The sequence below is a fragment of the Rana temporaria genome, unplaced genomic scaffold (genome assembly GCF_905171775.1).
Source record: "Rana temporaria unplaced genomic scaffold, aRanTem1.1, whole genome shotgun sequence".
NCBI classification, from domain to species: Eukaryota; Metazoa; Chordata; class Amphibia; order Anura; family Ranidae; genus Rana; species Rana temporaria.
In genome coordinates this window covers 74,341-91,873 of record NW_024404553.1, presented here as the reverse complement: position 1 = coordinate 91,873, position 17,533 = coordinate 74,341, and the positions used below count along the sequence as shown (strand labels likewise).

At 45.4% G+C, this 17,533-nt stretch overlaps 1 protein-coding gene across 1 annotated transcript in view; it reads right to left on the bottom strand.

The window, feature by feature from the left end:
- Window positions 1–530: 530 nt before the first annotated feature.
- LOC120922492 (myb-related transcription factor, partner of profilin-like) overlaps window positions 531–17,533 on the bottom strand; it is a 37,044-nt gene continuing 20,041 nt past the window's right edge. Inside the window, exon 3 of the mRNA XM_040334684.1 lies at window positions 531–3,275. Within this exon, the coding sequence (XP_040190618.1) occupies window positions 2,644–3,275 (632 nt within the window). The 3' untranslated portion in view covers window positions 531–2,643. The remainder of the gene's footprint in view (window positions 3,276–17,533) is intronic.

The following is a 17,533-nucleotide window of genomic DNA, read 5'->3' as shown; positions in this document are numbered from 1 at the left end:
AACTTATCAGAACTATAGAGGTCCAGAGATCTCTATTATTATTATGGTGGTCAGAGGAACTTATCAGAACTATAGAGGTCCAGAGATCTCTATTATTATTATGGTGGTCAGAGGAACTTATCAGAACTATAGAGGTCCAGAGATCTCTATTATTATTATGGTGGTCAGAGGAACTTATCAGAACTATAGAGGTCCGGAGATCTCTATTATTATTATTATGGTCAGAGGATCTCATTACTACAATGGTGACCAGAACATCTCATTATTATTATGGTGGGCAAAGGATCTCATTTTAGCATTTTCAATATGGCAGCCTACATATTTCTCTCAGCGCCAATTCGTTTCCACTTCTGGTTACATCTATATTTTGGGTCAGGGGCTTGAAAATAATGAAATATCCCCTAAATTAGAATGGCGGTCAGGCAGAGAGGTCAGCGCCGTATTGCGCTCTCGATAAGGTCCCTTCCATGGGGAATACTCCCCTGACTCCGCACCGCCCAGCTCCAAGCACTCAATAAATACAAGATGTGAAAAATCAGAATCTTTAATATGTACTTATTTACATCCATCATTAATGCTCCCGCGTTAATTGCTATCTGGCTAATTAACAGGACAAGGAAGCTGTTGCTATCTACAGTGGGTAAGCTTTTTATATACAGATATATTGCTTTCTTGGCTATTTAGATCTAGAGATAAAGGAGAATAGAGATGAAGAGATGGCCAGAGCAGCATACAGAAAAGGATGGGATTAAAAAAAAAAAAAACACATATACGCATAGTAAAAGAAGAGAAATCTGAGCCTCATGAAAACTTCCCCCTCACAGGAAGAGTCCATCAGAGGGCGCCAGAGCCTCAGACAAACTCTCCCCACACAGGAAGAGTCCATCAGAGGGCGCCAGAGCCTCAGACAAACTCTCCCCACACAGGAAGAGTCCATCAGAGGGTGCCAGAGCCTCAGACAAACTCTCCCCACACAGGAAGAGTCCATCAGAGGGCGCCAGAGCCTCAGACAAACTCTCCCCACACAGGAAGAGTCCATCAGAGGGCGCCAGAGCCTCAGACAAACTCTCCCCACACAGGAAGAGTCCATCAGAGGGTGCCAGAGCCTCAGACAAACTCTCCCCACACAGGAAGAGTCCATCAGAGGGCGCCAGAGCCTCAGACAAACTCTCCCCACACAGGAAGAGTCCATCAGAGGGCGCCAGAGCCTCAGACAAATCTCCCCCCACACAAGAAGAGTCCATCAGAGGGCGCCAGAGCCTCAGACAAACTCTCCCCACACAGGAAGAGTCCATCAGAGGGCGCCAGAGCCTCAGACAAATCTCCCCCCACACAAGAAGAGTCCATCAGAGGGCGCCAGAGCCTCAGACAAACTCTCCCCTCACAGGAAGAGTCCATCAGAGGGCGCCAGAGCCTCAGACAAATCTCCCCCCACACAAGAAGAGTCCATCAGAGGGTGCCAGAGCCTCAGACAAATCTCCCCCCACACAGGAAGAGTCCATCAGAGGGTGCCAGAGCCTCAGACAAATCTCCCCCCACACAAGAAGAGTCCATCAGAGGGCGCCAGAGCCTCAGACAAACTCTCCCCACACAGGAAGAGTCCATCAGAGGGCGCCAGAGCCTCACACAAATCTCCCCCCACAAGGGAAGAGTCCATCAGAGGGCGCCAGAGCCTCAGACAAACTCTCCCCACACAGGAAGAGTCCATCAGAGGGCGCCAGAGCCTCAGACCAATCTCCCCCCACACAAGAAGAGTCCATCAGAGGGTGCCAGAGCCTCAGACAAATCTCCCCCCACACAAGAAGAGTCCATCAGAGGGCGCCAGAGCCTCAGAGAAATCTCCCCCCACACAGGAAGAGTCCATCAGAGGGCGCCAGAGCCTCAGACAAACTCTCCCCACACAGGAAGAGTCCATCAGAGGGCGCCAGAGCCTCAGACAAATCTCCCCCCACACAAGAAGAGCCCATCAGAGGGTGCCAGAGCCTCAGACAAACTCTCCCCACACAGGAAGAGTCCATCAGAGGGCGCCAGAGCCTCAGACAAATCTCCCCCCACACAGGAAGAGTCCATCAGAGGGCGCCAGAGCCTCAGACAAATCTCCCCCCACACAGGAAAAGTCTATCAGAGGGCGCCAGAGCCTCACACAAATCTCCCCCCACACAGGAAGAGTCCATCAGAGGGCGCCAGAGCCTCCCCCACATCTCATACAGGAAGAGGTACGGTTGAATTTGGTAAGTTGTATTCTTACATCTGATCCAAGCACTTCTGTGTGGGTTATCTATGGATGAAGTGGAGATGCAGGTCATCCCCTAAAGACTTAGAAAACATCTGTGTGTGTGTGGCAATTATGAGGCCGGCACCCCCGCCCCCCATCCGGTCTACTGCAGAGCTTCCATGGTCCCAACCCCCGACACCAATGACAATTTGATCTTCAGCAGCAGTTTGCGGAGATTAAAAAGCAATTTCATCATTTACAGTTGGGAAAACACAAAAAGATTTCAGATAAAATAAAAGTCATGAAATTGTACAGCAGGAGCCGGAGGTCTTCTTTAGTTGTGACCTCCATGGCGGGAGAGACCAGAAGAAAGAATGAAATCCTGGGAGCCCCATCTCAGCCACCTATAGAAGAAGGAGTCCATTCATTTACAGGTTTTTCCAGCGGCCTCGGCGTTTACGAGGAGTCAAGTAGGAGAATCTCTTCCTCTTGTTGGGAGGAGGGGCGGTCGGAGGGCTCGGCTGTTCTTCTACAACAACATTCTGCTGACCACTTTCCTCTTCCTGGCCATTGTGATTTCCCTCCAACTCATAATTCACAGAACAAGGTTCAGATTCTGGTTCAGTCTTTGTAGGATAATATACGGGGTCAATCAGGCCGGATGGAGCAGGTGATGGAGGCTGAGGAGGTATAAGAGGTAAGATGGCTGCCAGGACATTGGTCAAACGGTCCATGCTCTGCCGTAGTGTGTAGGTCAGATGTCGAATTGCCTCTGCCGTTTCCTGCTGGGCTCGTAGCATGGCTACTGTAGGGTCATAGTGCTGACTGACAGCCCCCGGAGAAAGCAGAGGTGAAGAGGACCCCGGAGGCATCGGTGCTGGAGAAGCCCCCTCAGATGGGCCCGGTGAAGGAATTAGCTGGGGTAACTGCACAACGTGAATCTGAGGTGTCGGGGATAAAGACTGCTTAGGCTGAAGAAGAAGTGGAGGGTCCGGCGGGTAGCAGGGGCCACTCAGGGAATTTTCTGTACTAGAAGAAGCCGGACCTGGTAGATGTAAGTCTGTGGGGGGAAAACAGAAGTATGGTTATCAGAATGTGAGGAGCACCAAACCCATTCATATCGCTACAAGTATGGAGGACAACCAATAAAATAAAGGAATCTCCACCACAAGAGGGTTATCGGAATGTGGGGAGCACCAAACCCATTCATATCGCTACAAGCATGGAGGACAACCAATAAAATAATGGAATCTCCACCACAAGAGGGTCATCGGAATGTGGGGAGCACCAAACCCATTCATATCGCTACAAGTATGGAGGACAACCAATAAAATAAAGGAATCTCCACAACAAGAGGGTCATCAGAATGTGGGGAGCACCAAACCCATTCATATCGCTACAAGTATGGAGGACAACCAATAAAATAATGGAATCTCCACTACAAGAGGGTTATCAGAATGGGAGGAGCACCAAACCCATTCATATCGCTACAAGTATGGAGGACAACCTATTCAAATAAAGGAATCTCCACCACAAGAGGGTCATCAGAATGTGGGGAGCACCAAACCCATTCATATCGCTACAAGTATGGAGGACAACCTATTCAAATAAAGGAATCTCCACCACAAGAGGGTCATAGGAATGTGGGGAGCACCAAACCCATTCATATAGCTACAAGCATGGAGGACAACCAATAAAATAAAGGAATCTCCACTACAAGAGGGTCATCAGAATGTGGGGAGCATCAAACCCATTCATATCGCTACAAGTATGGAGGACAACCAATAAAATAATGGAATCTCCACTACAAGAGGGTCATCGGAATGTGGGGAGCACCAAACCCATTCATATCGCTACAAGCATAGAGGACAACCAATAAAATAAAGGAATCTCCACCACAAGAGGGTCATCGGAATGTGGGGAGCACCAAACCCATTCATATCGCTACAAGTATGGAGGACAACCAATAATATAAAGGAATCTCCACTGCAAGAGGGTCATCAGAATGTGGGGAGCACCAAACCCATTCATATCGCTACAAGTATGGAGGACAACCAATAAAATAAAGGAATCTCCACTACAAGAGGGTCATCGGAATGTGGGGAGCACCAAACCCATTCATATCGCTACAAGTATGGAGGACAACCAATACAATAATGGAATCTCCACCACAAGAGGGTCATCGGAATGTGGGGAGCACCAAACCCATTCATTTCGCTACAAGCATGGAGGACAACCAATAAAATAAAGGAATCTCCACCACAAGAGGGTCATCATAATGTCGGGAGCACCAAACCCATTCATTTCGCTACAAGTATGGAGGACAACCAATAATATAAAGGAATCTCCACCACAAGAGGGTCATCAGAATGTGGGGAGCACCAAACCCACTCATATCGCTACAAGTATGGAGGACAACCAATAAAATAATGGAATCTCCACAACAAGAGGGTCATCAGAATGTGGGGAGCACCAAACCCATTCATATCGCTACAAGCATGGAGGACAACCAATAAAATAATGGAATCTCCACAACAAGAGGGTTATCAGAATGTGGGGAGCACCAAACCCATTCATATCGCTACAAGTATGGAGGACAACCAATAAAATAATGGAATCTCCACCACAAGAGGGTCATCAGAATGTGGGGAGCACCAAACCCATTCATATCGCTACAAGCATGGAGGACAACCAATAATATAAAGGAATCTCCACTACAAGAGGGTCATCGGAATGTGGGGAGCACCAAACCCATTCATATCACTACAAGTATGGAGGACAACCTATTCAAATAAAGGAATCTCCACTACAAGAGGGTCATCGGAATGTGGGGAGCACCAAACCCATTCATATCGCTACAAGTATGGAGGACAACCAATAAAATAATGGAATCTCCACCACAAGAGGGTCATCAGAATGTGGGGAGCACCAAACCCATTCATATCGCTACAAGCATGGAGGACAACCAATAAAATAAAGGAATCTCCACTACAAGAGGGTCATCGGAATGTGGGGAGCACCAAACCCATTCATATCGCTACAAGTATGGAGGACAACCAATAAAATAAAGGAATCTCCACTACAAGAGGGTCATCAGAATGTGGGGAGCACCAAACCCATTCATATCGCTACAAGTATGGAGGACAACCAATAAAATAAAGGAATCTCCACTACAAGAGGGTCATCGGAATGTGGGGAGCACCAAACCCATTCATATCGCTACAAGTATGGAGGACAACCAATAAAATAAAGGAATCTCCACTACAAGAGGGTCATCGGAATGTGGGGAGCACCAAACCCATTCATATCGCTACAAGCATGGAGGACAACCAATAAAATAATGGAATCTCCACAACAAGAGGGTCATCAGAATGTGGGGAGCACCAAACCCATTCATATAGCTACAAGTATGGGGGACAACCAATAAAACAAAGGAATCTCCACCACAAGAGGGTCATCGGAATGTGGGGGGCACCAAACCCATTCATATCGCTACAAGTATGGAGGACAACCAATAAAATAAAGGAATCTCCACTACAAGAGGGTCATCGGAATGTGGGGAGCACCAAACCCATTCATATCGCTACAAGCATGGAGGACAACCAATAAAATAATGGAATCTCCACAACAAGAGGGTCATCAGAATGTGGGGAGCACCAAACCCATTCATATCGCTACAAGTATGGAGGACAACCAATAAAATAATGGAATCTCCACCACAAGAGGGTTATCAGAATGTGAGGAGCACCAAACCCATTCATATCGCTACAAGTATGGAGGACAACCAATAAAATAATGGAATCTCCACCACAAGAGGGTTATCAGAATGTGGGGAGCACCAAACCCATTCATATCGCTACAAGCATGGAGGACAACCAATAAAATAAAGGAATCTCCACTACAAGAGGGTCATCGGAATGTGGGGAGCACCAAACCCATTCATATCGCTACAAGTATGGAAGACAACCAATAAAATAATGGAATCTCCACCACAAGAGGGTCATCAGAATGTGGGGAGCACCAAACCCATTCATATCGCTACAAGCATGGAGGACAACCAATAATATAAAGGAATCTCCACTACAAGAGGGTCATCGGAATGTGGGGAGCACCAAACCCATTCATATCGCTACAAGTATGGAGGACAACCAATAAAATAATGGAATCTCCACTACAAGAGGGTCATCGGAATGTGGGGAGCACCAAACCCATTCATATCGCTACAAGTATGGAGGACAACCAATAAAATAATGGAATCTCCACTACAAGAGGGTCATCGGAATGTGGGGAGCACCAAACCCATTCATATCGCTACAAGCATGGAGGACAACCAATAAAATAATGGAATCTCCACTACAAGAGGATCATCGGAATGTGGGGAGCACCAAACCCATTCATATCGCTACAAGTATGGAGGACAACCAATAAAATAATGGAATCTCCACTACAAGAGGGTTATCAGAATGTGGGGAGCACCAAACCCATTCATATCGCTACAAGCATGGAGGACAACCAATAATATAAAGGAATCTCCACTACAAGAGGGTCATCGGAATGTGGGGAGCACCAAACCCATTCATTTCGCTACAAGCATGGAGGACAACCAATAAAATAATGGAATCTCCACTACAAGAGGGTTATCAGAATGTGGGGAGCACCAAACCCATTCATATCGCTACAAGTATGGAGGACAACCTATTCAAATAAAAGGAATCTCCACTACAAGAGGGTCATCAGAATGTGGGGAGCACCAAACCCATTCATATCGCTACAAGTATGGAGGACAACCAATAATATAAAGGAATCTCCACTACAAGAGGGTCATCGGAATGTGGGGAGCACCAAACCCATTCATATCGCTACAAGCATGGAGGACAACCAATAAAATAAAGGAATCTCCACCACAAGAGGGTCATCGGAATGTGGGGAGCACCAAACCCATTCATATCGCTACAAGTATGGAGGACAACCTATTCAAATAAAGGAATCTCCACTACAAGAGGGTCATCGGAATGTGGGGAGCACCAAACCCATTCATATCGCTACAAGTATGGAGGACAACCAATAAAATAATGGAATCTCCACCACAAGAGGGTCATCAGAATGTGGGGAGCACCAAACCCATTCATATCGCTACAAGCATGGAGGACAACCAATAAAATAAAGGAATCTCCACTACAAGAGGGTCATCGGAATGTGGGGAGCACCAAACCCATTCATATCGCTACAAGTATGGAGGACAACCAATAAAATAAAGGAATCTCCACTACAAGAGGGTCATCAGAATGTGGGGAGCACCAAACCCATTCATATCGCTACAAGCATGGAGGACAACCAATAAAACAAAGGAATCTCCACCACAAGAGGGTCATCGGAATGTGGGGGGCACCAAACCCATTCATATCGCTACAAGTATGGAGGACAACCAATAAAATAAAGGAATCTCCACTACAAGAGGGTCATCAGAATGTGGGGAGCACCAAACCCATTCATATTGCTACAAGCATGGAGGACAACCAATAAAATAATGGAATCTCCACAACAAGAGGGTCATCAGAATGTGGGGAGCACCAAACCCATTCATATCGCTACAAGCATGGAGGACAACCAATAAAATAATGGAATCTCCACCACAAGAGGGTCATCAGAATGTGGGGAGCACCAAACCCATTCATATCGCTACAAGTATGGAGGACAACCAATAATATAAAGGAATCTCCACTACAAGAGGGTTATCAGAATGTGGGGAGCACCAAACCCATTCATATCGCTACAAGCATGGAGGACAACCAATAAAATAATGGAATCTCCACCACAAGAGGGTCATCAGAATGTGGGGAGCACCAAACCCATTCATATCGCTACAAGTATGGAGGACAACCAATAATATAAAGGAATCTCCACTACAAGAGGGTTATCAGAATGTGGGGAGCACCAAACCCATTCATATCGCTACAAGCATGGAGGACAACCAATAAAATAATGGAATCTCCACCACAAGAGGGTCATCAGAATGTGGGGAGCACCAAACCCATTCATATCGCTACAAGTATGGAGGACAACCAATAATATAAAGGAATCTCCACTACAAGAGGGTTATCAGAATGTGGGGAGCACCAAACCCATTCATATCGCTACAAGCATGGAGGACAACCAATAAAATAATGAAATCTCCACCACAAGAGGGTCATCGGAATGTGGGGAGCACCAAACCCATTCATATCGCTACAAGCATGGAGGACAACCAATAAAATAATAGAATCTCCACCACAAGTGGGTCATCGGAATGTGGGGAGCACCAAACCCATTCATATCGCTACAAGCATGGAGGACAACCAATAATATAAAGGAATCTCCACTACAAGAGGGTTATCAGAATGTGGGGAGCACCAAACCCATTCATATCGCTACAAGCATGGAGGACAACCAATAAAATAAAGGAATCTCCACTACAAGAGGGTCATCAGAATGTGAGGAGCACCAAACCCATTCATATCGCTACAAGTATGGAGGACAACCAATAATATAAAGGAATCTCCACAACAAGAGGGTTATCAGAATGTGGGGAGCACCAAACCCATTCATATCGCTACAAGCATGGAGGACAACCAATAAAATAAAGGAATCTCCACTACAAGAGGGTCATCAGAATGTGAGGAGCACCAAACCCATTCATATCGCTACAAGTATGGAGGACAACCAATAAAATAATGGAATCTCCACTACAAGAGGGTCATCAGAATGTGGGGAGCACCAAACCCATTCATATCGCTACAAGTATGGAGGACAACCAATAATATAAAGGAATCTCCACTACAAGAGGGTCATCAGAATGTGGGGAGCACCAAACCCATTCATATCGCTACAAGCATGGAGGACAACCAATAAAATAATGGAATCTCCACCACAAGAGGGTCATCGGAATGTGGGGAGCACCAAACCCATTCATATCGCTACAAGCATGGAGGACAACCAATAAAATAATGGAATCTCCACCACAAGTGGGTCATCGGAATGTGGGGAGCACCAAACCCACTCATATCGCTACAAGTATGGAGGACAACCAATAAAATAAAGGAATCTCCACCACAAGAGGGTCATCGGAATGTGGGGAGCACCAAACCCATTCATATCGCTACAAGCATGGAGGACAACCAATAAAATAAAGGAATCTCCACTACAAGAGGGTCATCGGAATGTGGGGAGCACCAAACCCATTCATATCGCTACAAGTATGGAGGACAACCAATAAAATAATGGAATCTCCACCACAAAAGGGTCATCAGAATGTGGGGAGCACCAAACCCATTCATATCGCTACAAGCATGGGGGACAACCAATAAAATAATGGAATCTCCACCACAAGAGGGTCATCGGAATGTGGGGAGCACCAAACCCATTCATATCGCTACAAGTATGGAGGACAACCAATAATATAAAGGAATCTCCACTACAAGAGGGTCATCGGAATGTGGGGAGCACCAAACCCATTCATATCACTACAAGTATGGAGGACAACCTATTCAAATAAAGGAATCTCCACTACAAGAGGGTCATCGGAATGTGGGGAGCACCAAACCCATTCATATCGCTACAAGTATGGAAGGACAACCAATAAAATAAAGGAATCTCCACCACAAGAGGGTCATCGGAATGTGGGGAGCACCAAACCCATTCATATCGCTACAAGTATGGAGGACAACCAATAATATAAAGGAATCTCCACTACAAGAGGGTCATCGGAATGTGGGGAGCACCAAACCCATTCATATCGCTACAAGTATGGAGGACAACCAATAAAACAAAGGAATCTCCACTACAAGAGGGTCATCGGAATGTGGGGAGCACCAAACCCATTCATATCGCTACAAGCATGGAGGACAACCAATAAAACAAAGGAATCTCCACTACAAGAGGGTCATCGGAATGTGGGGAGCACCAAACCCATTCATATCGCTACAAGCATGGAGGACAACCAATAAAATAAAGGAATCTCCACTACAAGAGGGTCATCAGAATGTGGGGAGCACCAAACCCATTCATATCGCTACAAGTATGGAGGACAACCAATAAAATAATGGAATCTCCACTACAAGAGGGTTATCAGAATGTGGGGAGCACCAAACCCATTCATATCGCTACAAGCATGGAGGACAACCAATAAAATAATGGAATCTCCACCACAAGAGGGTCATCGGAATGTGGGGAGCACCAAACCCATTCATATCGCTACAAGCATGGAGGACAACCAATAAAATAATGGAATCTCCACCACAAGTGGGTCATCGGAATGTGGGGAGCACCAAACCCACTCATATCGCTACAAGTATGGAGGACAACCAATAAAATAAAGGAATCTCCACCACAAGAGGGTCATCGGAATGTGGGGAGCACCAAACCCATTCATATCGCTACAAGCATGGAGGACAACCAATAAAATAAAGGAATCTCCACTACAAGAGGGTCATTGGAATGTGGGGAGCACCAAACCCATTCATATCGCTACAAGTATGGAGGACAACCAATAAAATAATGGAATCTCCACCACAAAAGGGTCATCAGAATGTGGGGAGCACCAAACCCATTCATATCGCTACAAGTATGGGGGACAACCAATAAAATAATGGAATCTCCACCACAAGAGGGTCATCGGAATGTGGGGAGCACCAAACCCATTCATATCGCTACAAGCATGGGGGACAACCAATAAAATAATGGAATCTCCACCACAAGAGGGTCATCGGAATGTGGGGAGCACCAAACCCATTCATATCGCTACAAGTATGGAGAACAACCAATAAAATAATGGAATCTCCACAACAAGAGGGTCATCAGAATGTGAGGAGCACCAAACCCATTCATATCGCTACAAGTATGGGGGACAACCAATAAAATAATGGAATCTCCACCACAAGAGGGTCATCGGAATGTGGGGAGCACCAAACCCATTCATATCGCTACAATCATGGAGGACAACCAATAAAATAATGGAATCTCCACCACAAGAGGGTCATCGGAATGTGGGGAGCACCAAACCCATTCATATCGCTACAAGTATGGAGAACAACCAATAAAATAATGGAATCTCCACTACAAGAGGGTCATCGGAATGTGGGGAGCACCAAACCCATTCATATCGCTACAAGTATGGAGGACAACCAATAAAATAAAGGAATCTCCACTACAAGAGGGTCATCGGAATGTGGGGAGCACCAAACCCATTCATATCGCTACAAGTATGGAGGACAACCAATACAATAATGGAATCTCCACCACAAGAGGGTCATCGGAATGTGGGGAGCACCAAACCCATTAATATTGCTACAAGTATGGGGGACAACCAATAAAATAATGGAATCTCCACTACAAGAGGGTCATCGGAATGTGGGGAGCACCAAACCCATTCCCATTGCTACAAGCATGGAGGACAACCAATAAAATAAAGGAATCTCCACTACAAGAGGGTCATCAGGATGTGGGGAGCACCAAACCCATTCATATCAATACAAGTATGGAGGACAACCAATAAAATAATGGAATCTCCACTACAAGAGGGTCATCAGAATGTGGGGAGCACCAAACCCATTCATATCGCTACAAGTATGGAGGACAACCAATAAAATAATGGAATCTCCACTACAAGAGGGTTATCAGAATGTGGGGAGCACCAAACCCATTCATATCGCTACAAGCATGGAGGACAACCAATAAAATAAAGGAATCTCCACTACAAGAGGGTCATCAGAATGTGGGGAGCACCAAACCCATTCATATCGCTACAAGTATGGAGGACAACCAATAAAATAATGGAATCTCCACTACAAGAGGGTTATCAGAATGTGGGGAGCACCAAACCCATTCATATCGCTACAAGTATGGAGGACAACCAATAAAATAATGGAATCTCCACTACAAGGGGGTCATCGGAATGTGAGGAGCACCAAACCCATTCATATCGCTACAAGTATGGAGGACAACCAATAATATAAAGGAATCTCCACTACAAGAGGGTCATCGGAATGTGAGGAGCACCAAACCCATTCATATAAATACAAGTATGGAGGACAACCAATAATATAAAGGAATCTCCACTACAAGAGGGTCATCAGAATGTGGGGAGCACCAAACCCATTCCCATTGCTACAAGCATGGAGGACAACCAATAAAATAAAGGAATCTCCACTACAAGAGGGTCATCGGAATGTGGGGAGCACCAAACCCATTCATATCGCTACAAGTATGGAGGACAACCAATAAAATAAAGGAATCTCCACTACAAGAGGGTCATCAGAATGTGGGGAGCACCAAACCCATTCATATCGCTACAAGCATGGAGGACAACCAATAAAACAAAGGAATCTCCACCACAAGAGGGTCATCGGAATGTGGGGGGCACCAAACCCATTCATATCGCTACAAGTATGGAGGACAACCAATAAAATAATGGAATCTCCACAACAAGAGGGTTATCAGAATGTGGGGAGCACCAAACCCATTCATATCGCTACAAGCATGGAGGACAACCAATAAAATAATGGAATCTCCACCACAAGAGGGTCATCGGAATGTGGGGAGCACCAAACCCATTCATATCGCTACAAGCATGGAGGACAACCAATAAAATAATGGAATCTCCACCACAAGAGGGTCATCGGAATGTGGGGAGCACCAAACCCATTCATATCACTACAAGTATGGAGGACAACCAATAATATAAAGGAATCTCCACTACAAGAGGGTCATCGGAATGTGAGGAGCACCAAACCCATTCATATAAATACAAGTATGGAGGACAACCAATAATATAAAGGAATCTCCACTACAAGAGGGTCATCAGAATGTGGGGAGCACCAAACCCATTCCCATTGCTACAAGCATGGAGGACAACCAATAAAATAAAGGAATCTCCACTACAAGAGGGTCATCGGAATGTGGGGAGCACCAAACCCATTCATATCGCTACAAGTATGGAGGACAACCAATAAAATAAAGGAATCTCCACTACAAGAGGGTCATCAGAATGTGGGGAGCACCAAACCCATTCATATCGCTACAAGCATGGAGGACAACCAATAAAACAAAGGAATCTCCACCACAAGAGGGTCATCGGAATGTGGGGGGCACCAAACCCATTCATATCGCTACAAGTATGGAGGACAACCAATAAAATAATGGAATCTCCACAACAAGAGGGTTATCAGAATGTGGGGAGCACCAAACCCATTCATATCGCTACAAGCATGGAGGACAACCAATAAAATAATGGAATCTCCACCACAAGAGGGTCATCGGAATGTGGGGAGCACCAAACCCATTCATATCGCTACAAGCATGGAGGACAACCAATAAAATAATGGAATCTCCACCACAAGAGGGTCATCGGAATGTGGGGAGCACCAAACCCATTCATATCACTACAAGTATGGAGGACAACCAATAAAATAAAGGAATCTCCACTACAAGAGGGTCATCAGAATGTGGGGAGCACCAAACCCATTCATATCGCTACGAGCATGGAGGACAACCAATAAAATAAAGGAATCTCCACTACAAGAGGGTCATCAGAATGTGGGGAGCACCAAACCCATTCATATCGCTACAAGTATGGAGGACAACCAATAAAATAAAGGAATCTCCACTACAAGAGGGTCATCGGAATGTGGGGGGCACCAAACCCATTCATATCGCTACAAGTATGGAGGACAACCAATAAAATAAAGGAATCTCCACCACAAGAGGGTCATCGGAATGTGGGGAGCACCAAACCCATTCATATCGCTACGAGCATGGAGGACAACCAATAAAATAATGGAATCTCCACAACAAGAGGGTCATCAGAATGTGGGGAGCACCAAACCCATTCATATCGCTACAAGTATGGGGGACAACCAATAAAATAATGGAATCTCCACTACAAGAGGGTCATCGGAATGTGGGGAGCACCAAACCCATTCATATCAATACAAGTATGGAGGACAACCAATAAAATAATGGAATCTCCACCACAAGAGTGTCATCGGAATGTGGGGAGCACCAAACCCATTCATATCGCTACAAGTATGGGGGACAACCAATAAAATAATGGAATCTCCACCACAAGAGGGTCATCGGAATGTGGGGAGCACCAAACCCATTCATATCGCTACAAGTATGGAGGACAACCAATAAAATAATGGAATCTCCACTACAAGAGGGTCATCGGAATGTGGGGAGCACCAAACCCATTCATATCGCTACAAGTATGGAGGACAACCAATAATATAAAGGAATCTCCACAACAAGAGGGTTATCAGAATGTGGGGAGCACCAAACCCATTCATATCGCTACAAGCATGGAGGACAACCAATAAAATAATGGAATCTCCACCACAAGAGGGTCATCGGAATGTGGGGAGCACCAAACCCATTCATATCGCTACAAGCATGGAGGACAACCAATAAAATAATGGAATCTCCACCACAAGAGGGTCATCGGAATGTGGGGAGCACCAAACCCATTCATATCGCTACAAGCATGGGGGACAACCAATAAAATAATGGAATCTCCACCACAAGAGGGTCATCGGAATGTGGGGAGCACCAAACCCATTCATATCGCTACAAGTATGGGGGACAACCAATAAAATAATGGAATCTCCACAACAAGAGGGTCATCGGAATGTGGGGAGCACCAAACCCATTCATATCGCTACAAGCATGGAGGACAACCAATAAAATAATGGAATCTCCACTACAAGAGGGTCATCGGAATGTGGGGAGCACCAAACCCATTCATATCGCTACAAGTATGGAGAACAACCAATACAATAATGGAATCTCCACTACAAGAGGGTCATCGGAATGTGGGGGGCACCAAACCCATTCATATCGCTACAAGTATGGAGGACAACCAATAAAATAAAGGAATCTTCACTACAAGAGGGTCATCGGAATGTGGGGAGCACCAAACCCATTCATATCGCTACAAGTATGGAGGACAACCAATAAAATAAAGGAATCTCCACTACAAGAGGGTCATCGGAATGTGGGGAGCACCAAACCCATTCATATCGCTACAAGTATGGAGGACAACCAATACAATAATGGAATCTCCACCACAAGAGGGTCATCGGAATGTGGGGAGCACCAAACCCATTAATATCGCTACAAGTATGGAGGACAACCAATAAAATAATGGAATCTCCACCACAAGAGGGTCATCGGAATGTGGGGAGCACCAAACCCATTCATATCGCTACGAGCATGGAGGACAACCAATACAATAATGGAATCTCCACAACAAGAGGGTCATCAGAATGTGGGGAGCACCAAACCCATTCATATCGCTACAAGTATGGGGGACAACCAATAAAATAATGGAATCTCCACTACAAGAGGGTCATCGGAATGTGGGGAGCACCAAACCCATTCATATCAATACAAGTATGGAGGACAACCAATAAAATAATGGAATCTCCACCACACGAGTGTCATCGGAATGTGGGGAGCACCAAACCCATTCATATCGCTACAAGTATGGGGGACAACCAATAAAATAAAGGAATCTCCACTACAAGAGGGTCATCAGAATGTGGGGAGCACCAAACCCATTCATATCGCTACAAGTATGGAGGACAACCAATAAAATAATGGAATCTCCACTACAAGAGGGTTATCAGAATGTGGGGAGCACCAAACCCATTCATATCGCTACAAGTATGGAGGACAACCAATAAAATAATGGAATCTCCACCACAAGAGGGTCATCGGAATGTGAGGAGCACCAAACCCATTCATATCGCTACAAGTATGGAGGACAACCAATAATATAAAGGAATCTCCACTACAAGAGGGTTATCAGAATGTGGGGAGCACCAAACCCATTCATATAAATACAAGTATGGAGGACAAACAATAATATAAAGGAATCTCCACTACAAGAGGGTCATCAGAATGTGGGGAGCACCAAACCCATTCCCATTGCTACAAGCATGGAGGACAACCAATAAAATAAAGGAATCTCCACTACAAGAGGGTCATCGGAATGTGGGGAGCACCAAACCCATTCATATCGCTACAAGTATGGAGGACAACCAATAAAATAAAGGAATCTCCACTACAAGAGGGTCATCAGAATGTGGGGAGCACCAAACCCATTCATATCGCTACAAGTATGGAGGACAACCAATAATATAAAGGAATCTCCACTACAAGAGGGTCATCGGAATGTGGGGAGCACCAAACCCATTCATATCGCTACAAGTATGGAGGACAACCAATAAAACAAAGGAATCTCCACTACAAGAGGGTCATCGGAATGTGGGGAGCACCAAACCCATTCATATCGCTACAAGTATGGAGAACAACCAATAAAATAATGGAATCTCCACCACAAGAGGGTCATCGGAATGTGGGGAGCACCAAACCCATTCATATCGCTACAAGCATGGAGGACAACCAATAAAATAATGGAATCTCCACCACAAGAGGGTCATCGGAATGTGGGGAGCACCAAACCCATTCATATCACTACAAGTATGGAGGACAACCAATAAAATAAAGGAATCTCCACTACAAGAGGGTCATCAGAATGTGGGGAGCACCAAACCCATTCATATCGCTACGAGCATGGAGGACAACCAATAAAATAAAGGAATCTCCACTACAAGAGGGTCATCAGAATGTGGGGAGCACCAAACCCATTCATATCGCTACAAGTATGGAGGACAACCAATAAAATAAAGGAATCTCCACCACAAGAGGGTCATCGGAATGTGGGGGGCACCAAACCCATTCATATCGCTACAAGTATGGAGGACAACCAATAAAATAAAGGAATCTCCACCACAAGAGGGTCATCGGAATGTGGGGAGCACCAAACCCATTCATATCGCTACAAGTATGGAGGACAACCAATAATATAATGGAATCTCCACTACAATAGGGTAAGGTCTGTCCTCTATAGGGTTATGGATGTTTTCTATAGGATAGGGGGCTGTATTCTGTAGGGGGTTAGGGCCGTCTTCTATAGGAGTAAGGTCTGTCCTCCATAGGGTAGGGGTTAGGATCAGTGTTGTCATCTATAGGGTAGGGGGTAAGATTGGCTTCCATAGGGTAGGGGTTAGGGTTGTCATCTATAGGGTAGGGGGTAAGATTGTCTTCCATAGGGTAGGGGTTAGGATCAGTGTTGTCATCTATAGGGTAGGGGTTAGGGTTGTCATCTATAGGGTAGGGGGTAAGATTGTCTTCCATAGGGTAGGGGTTAGGGTTGTCATCTATAGGGTAGGGGTTAGGGTTGTCTTCCATAGGGTAGGGGGTAAGATTGTCTTCCATAGGGTA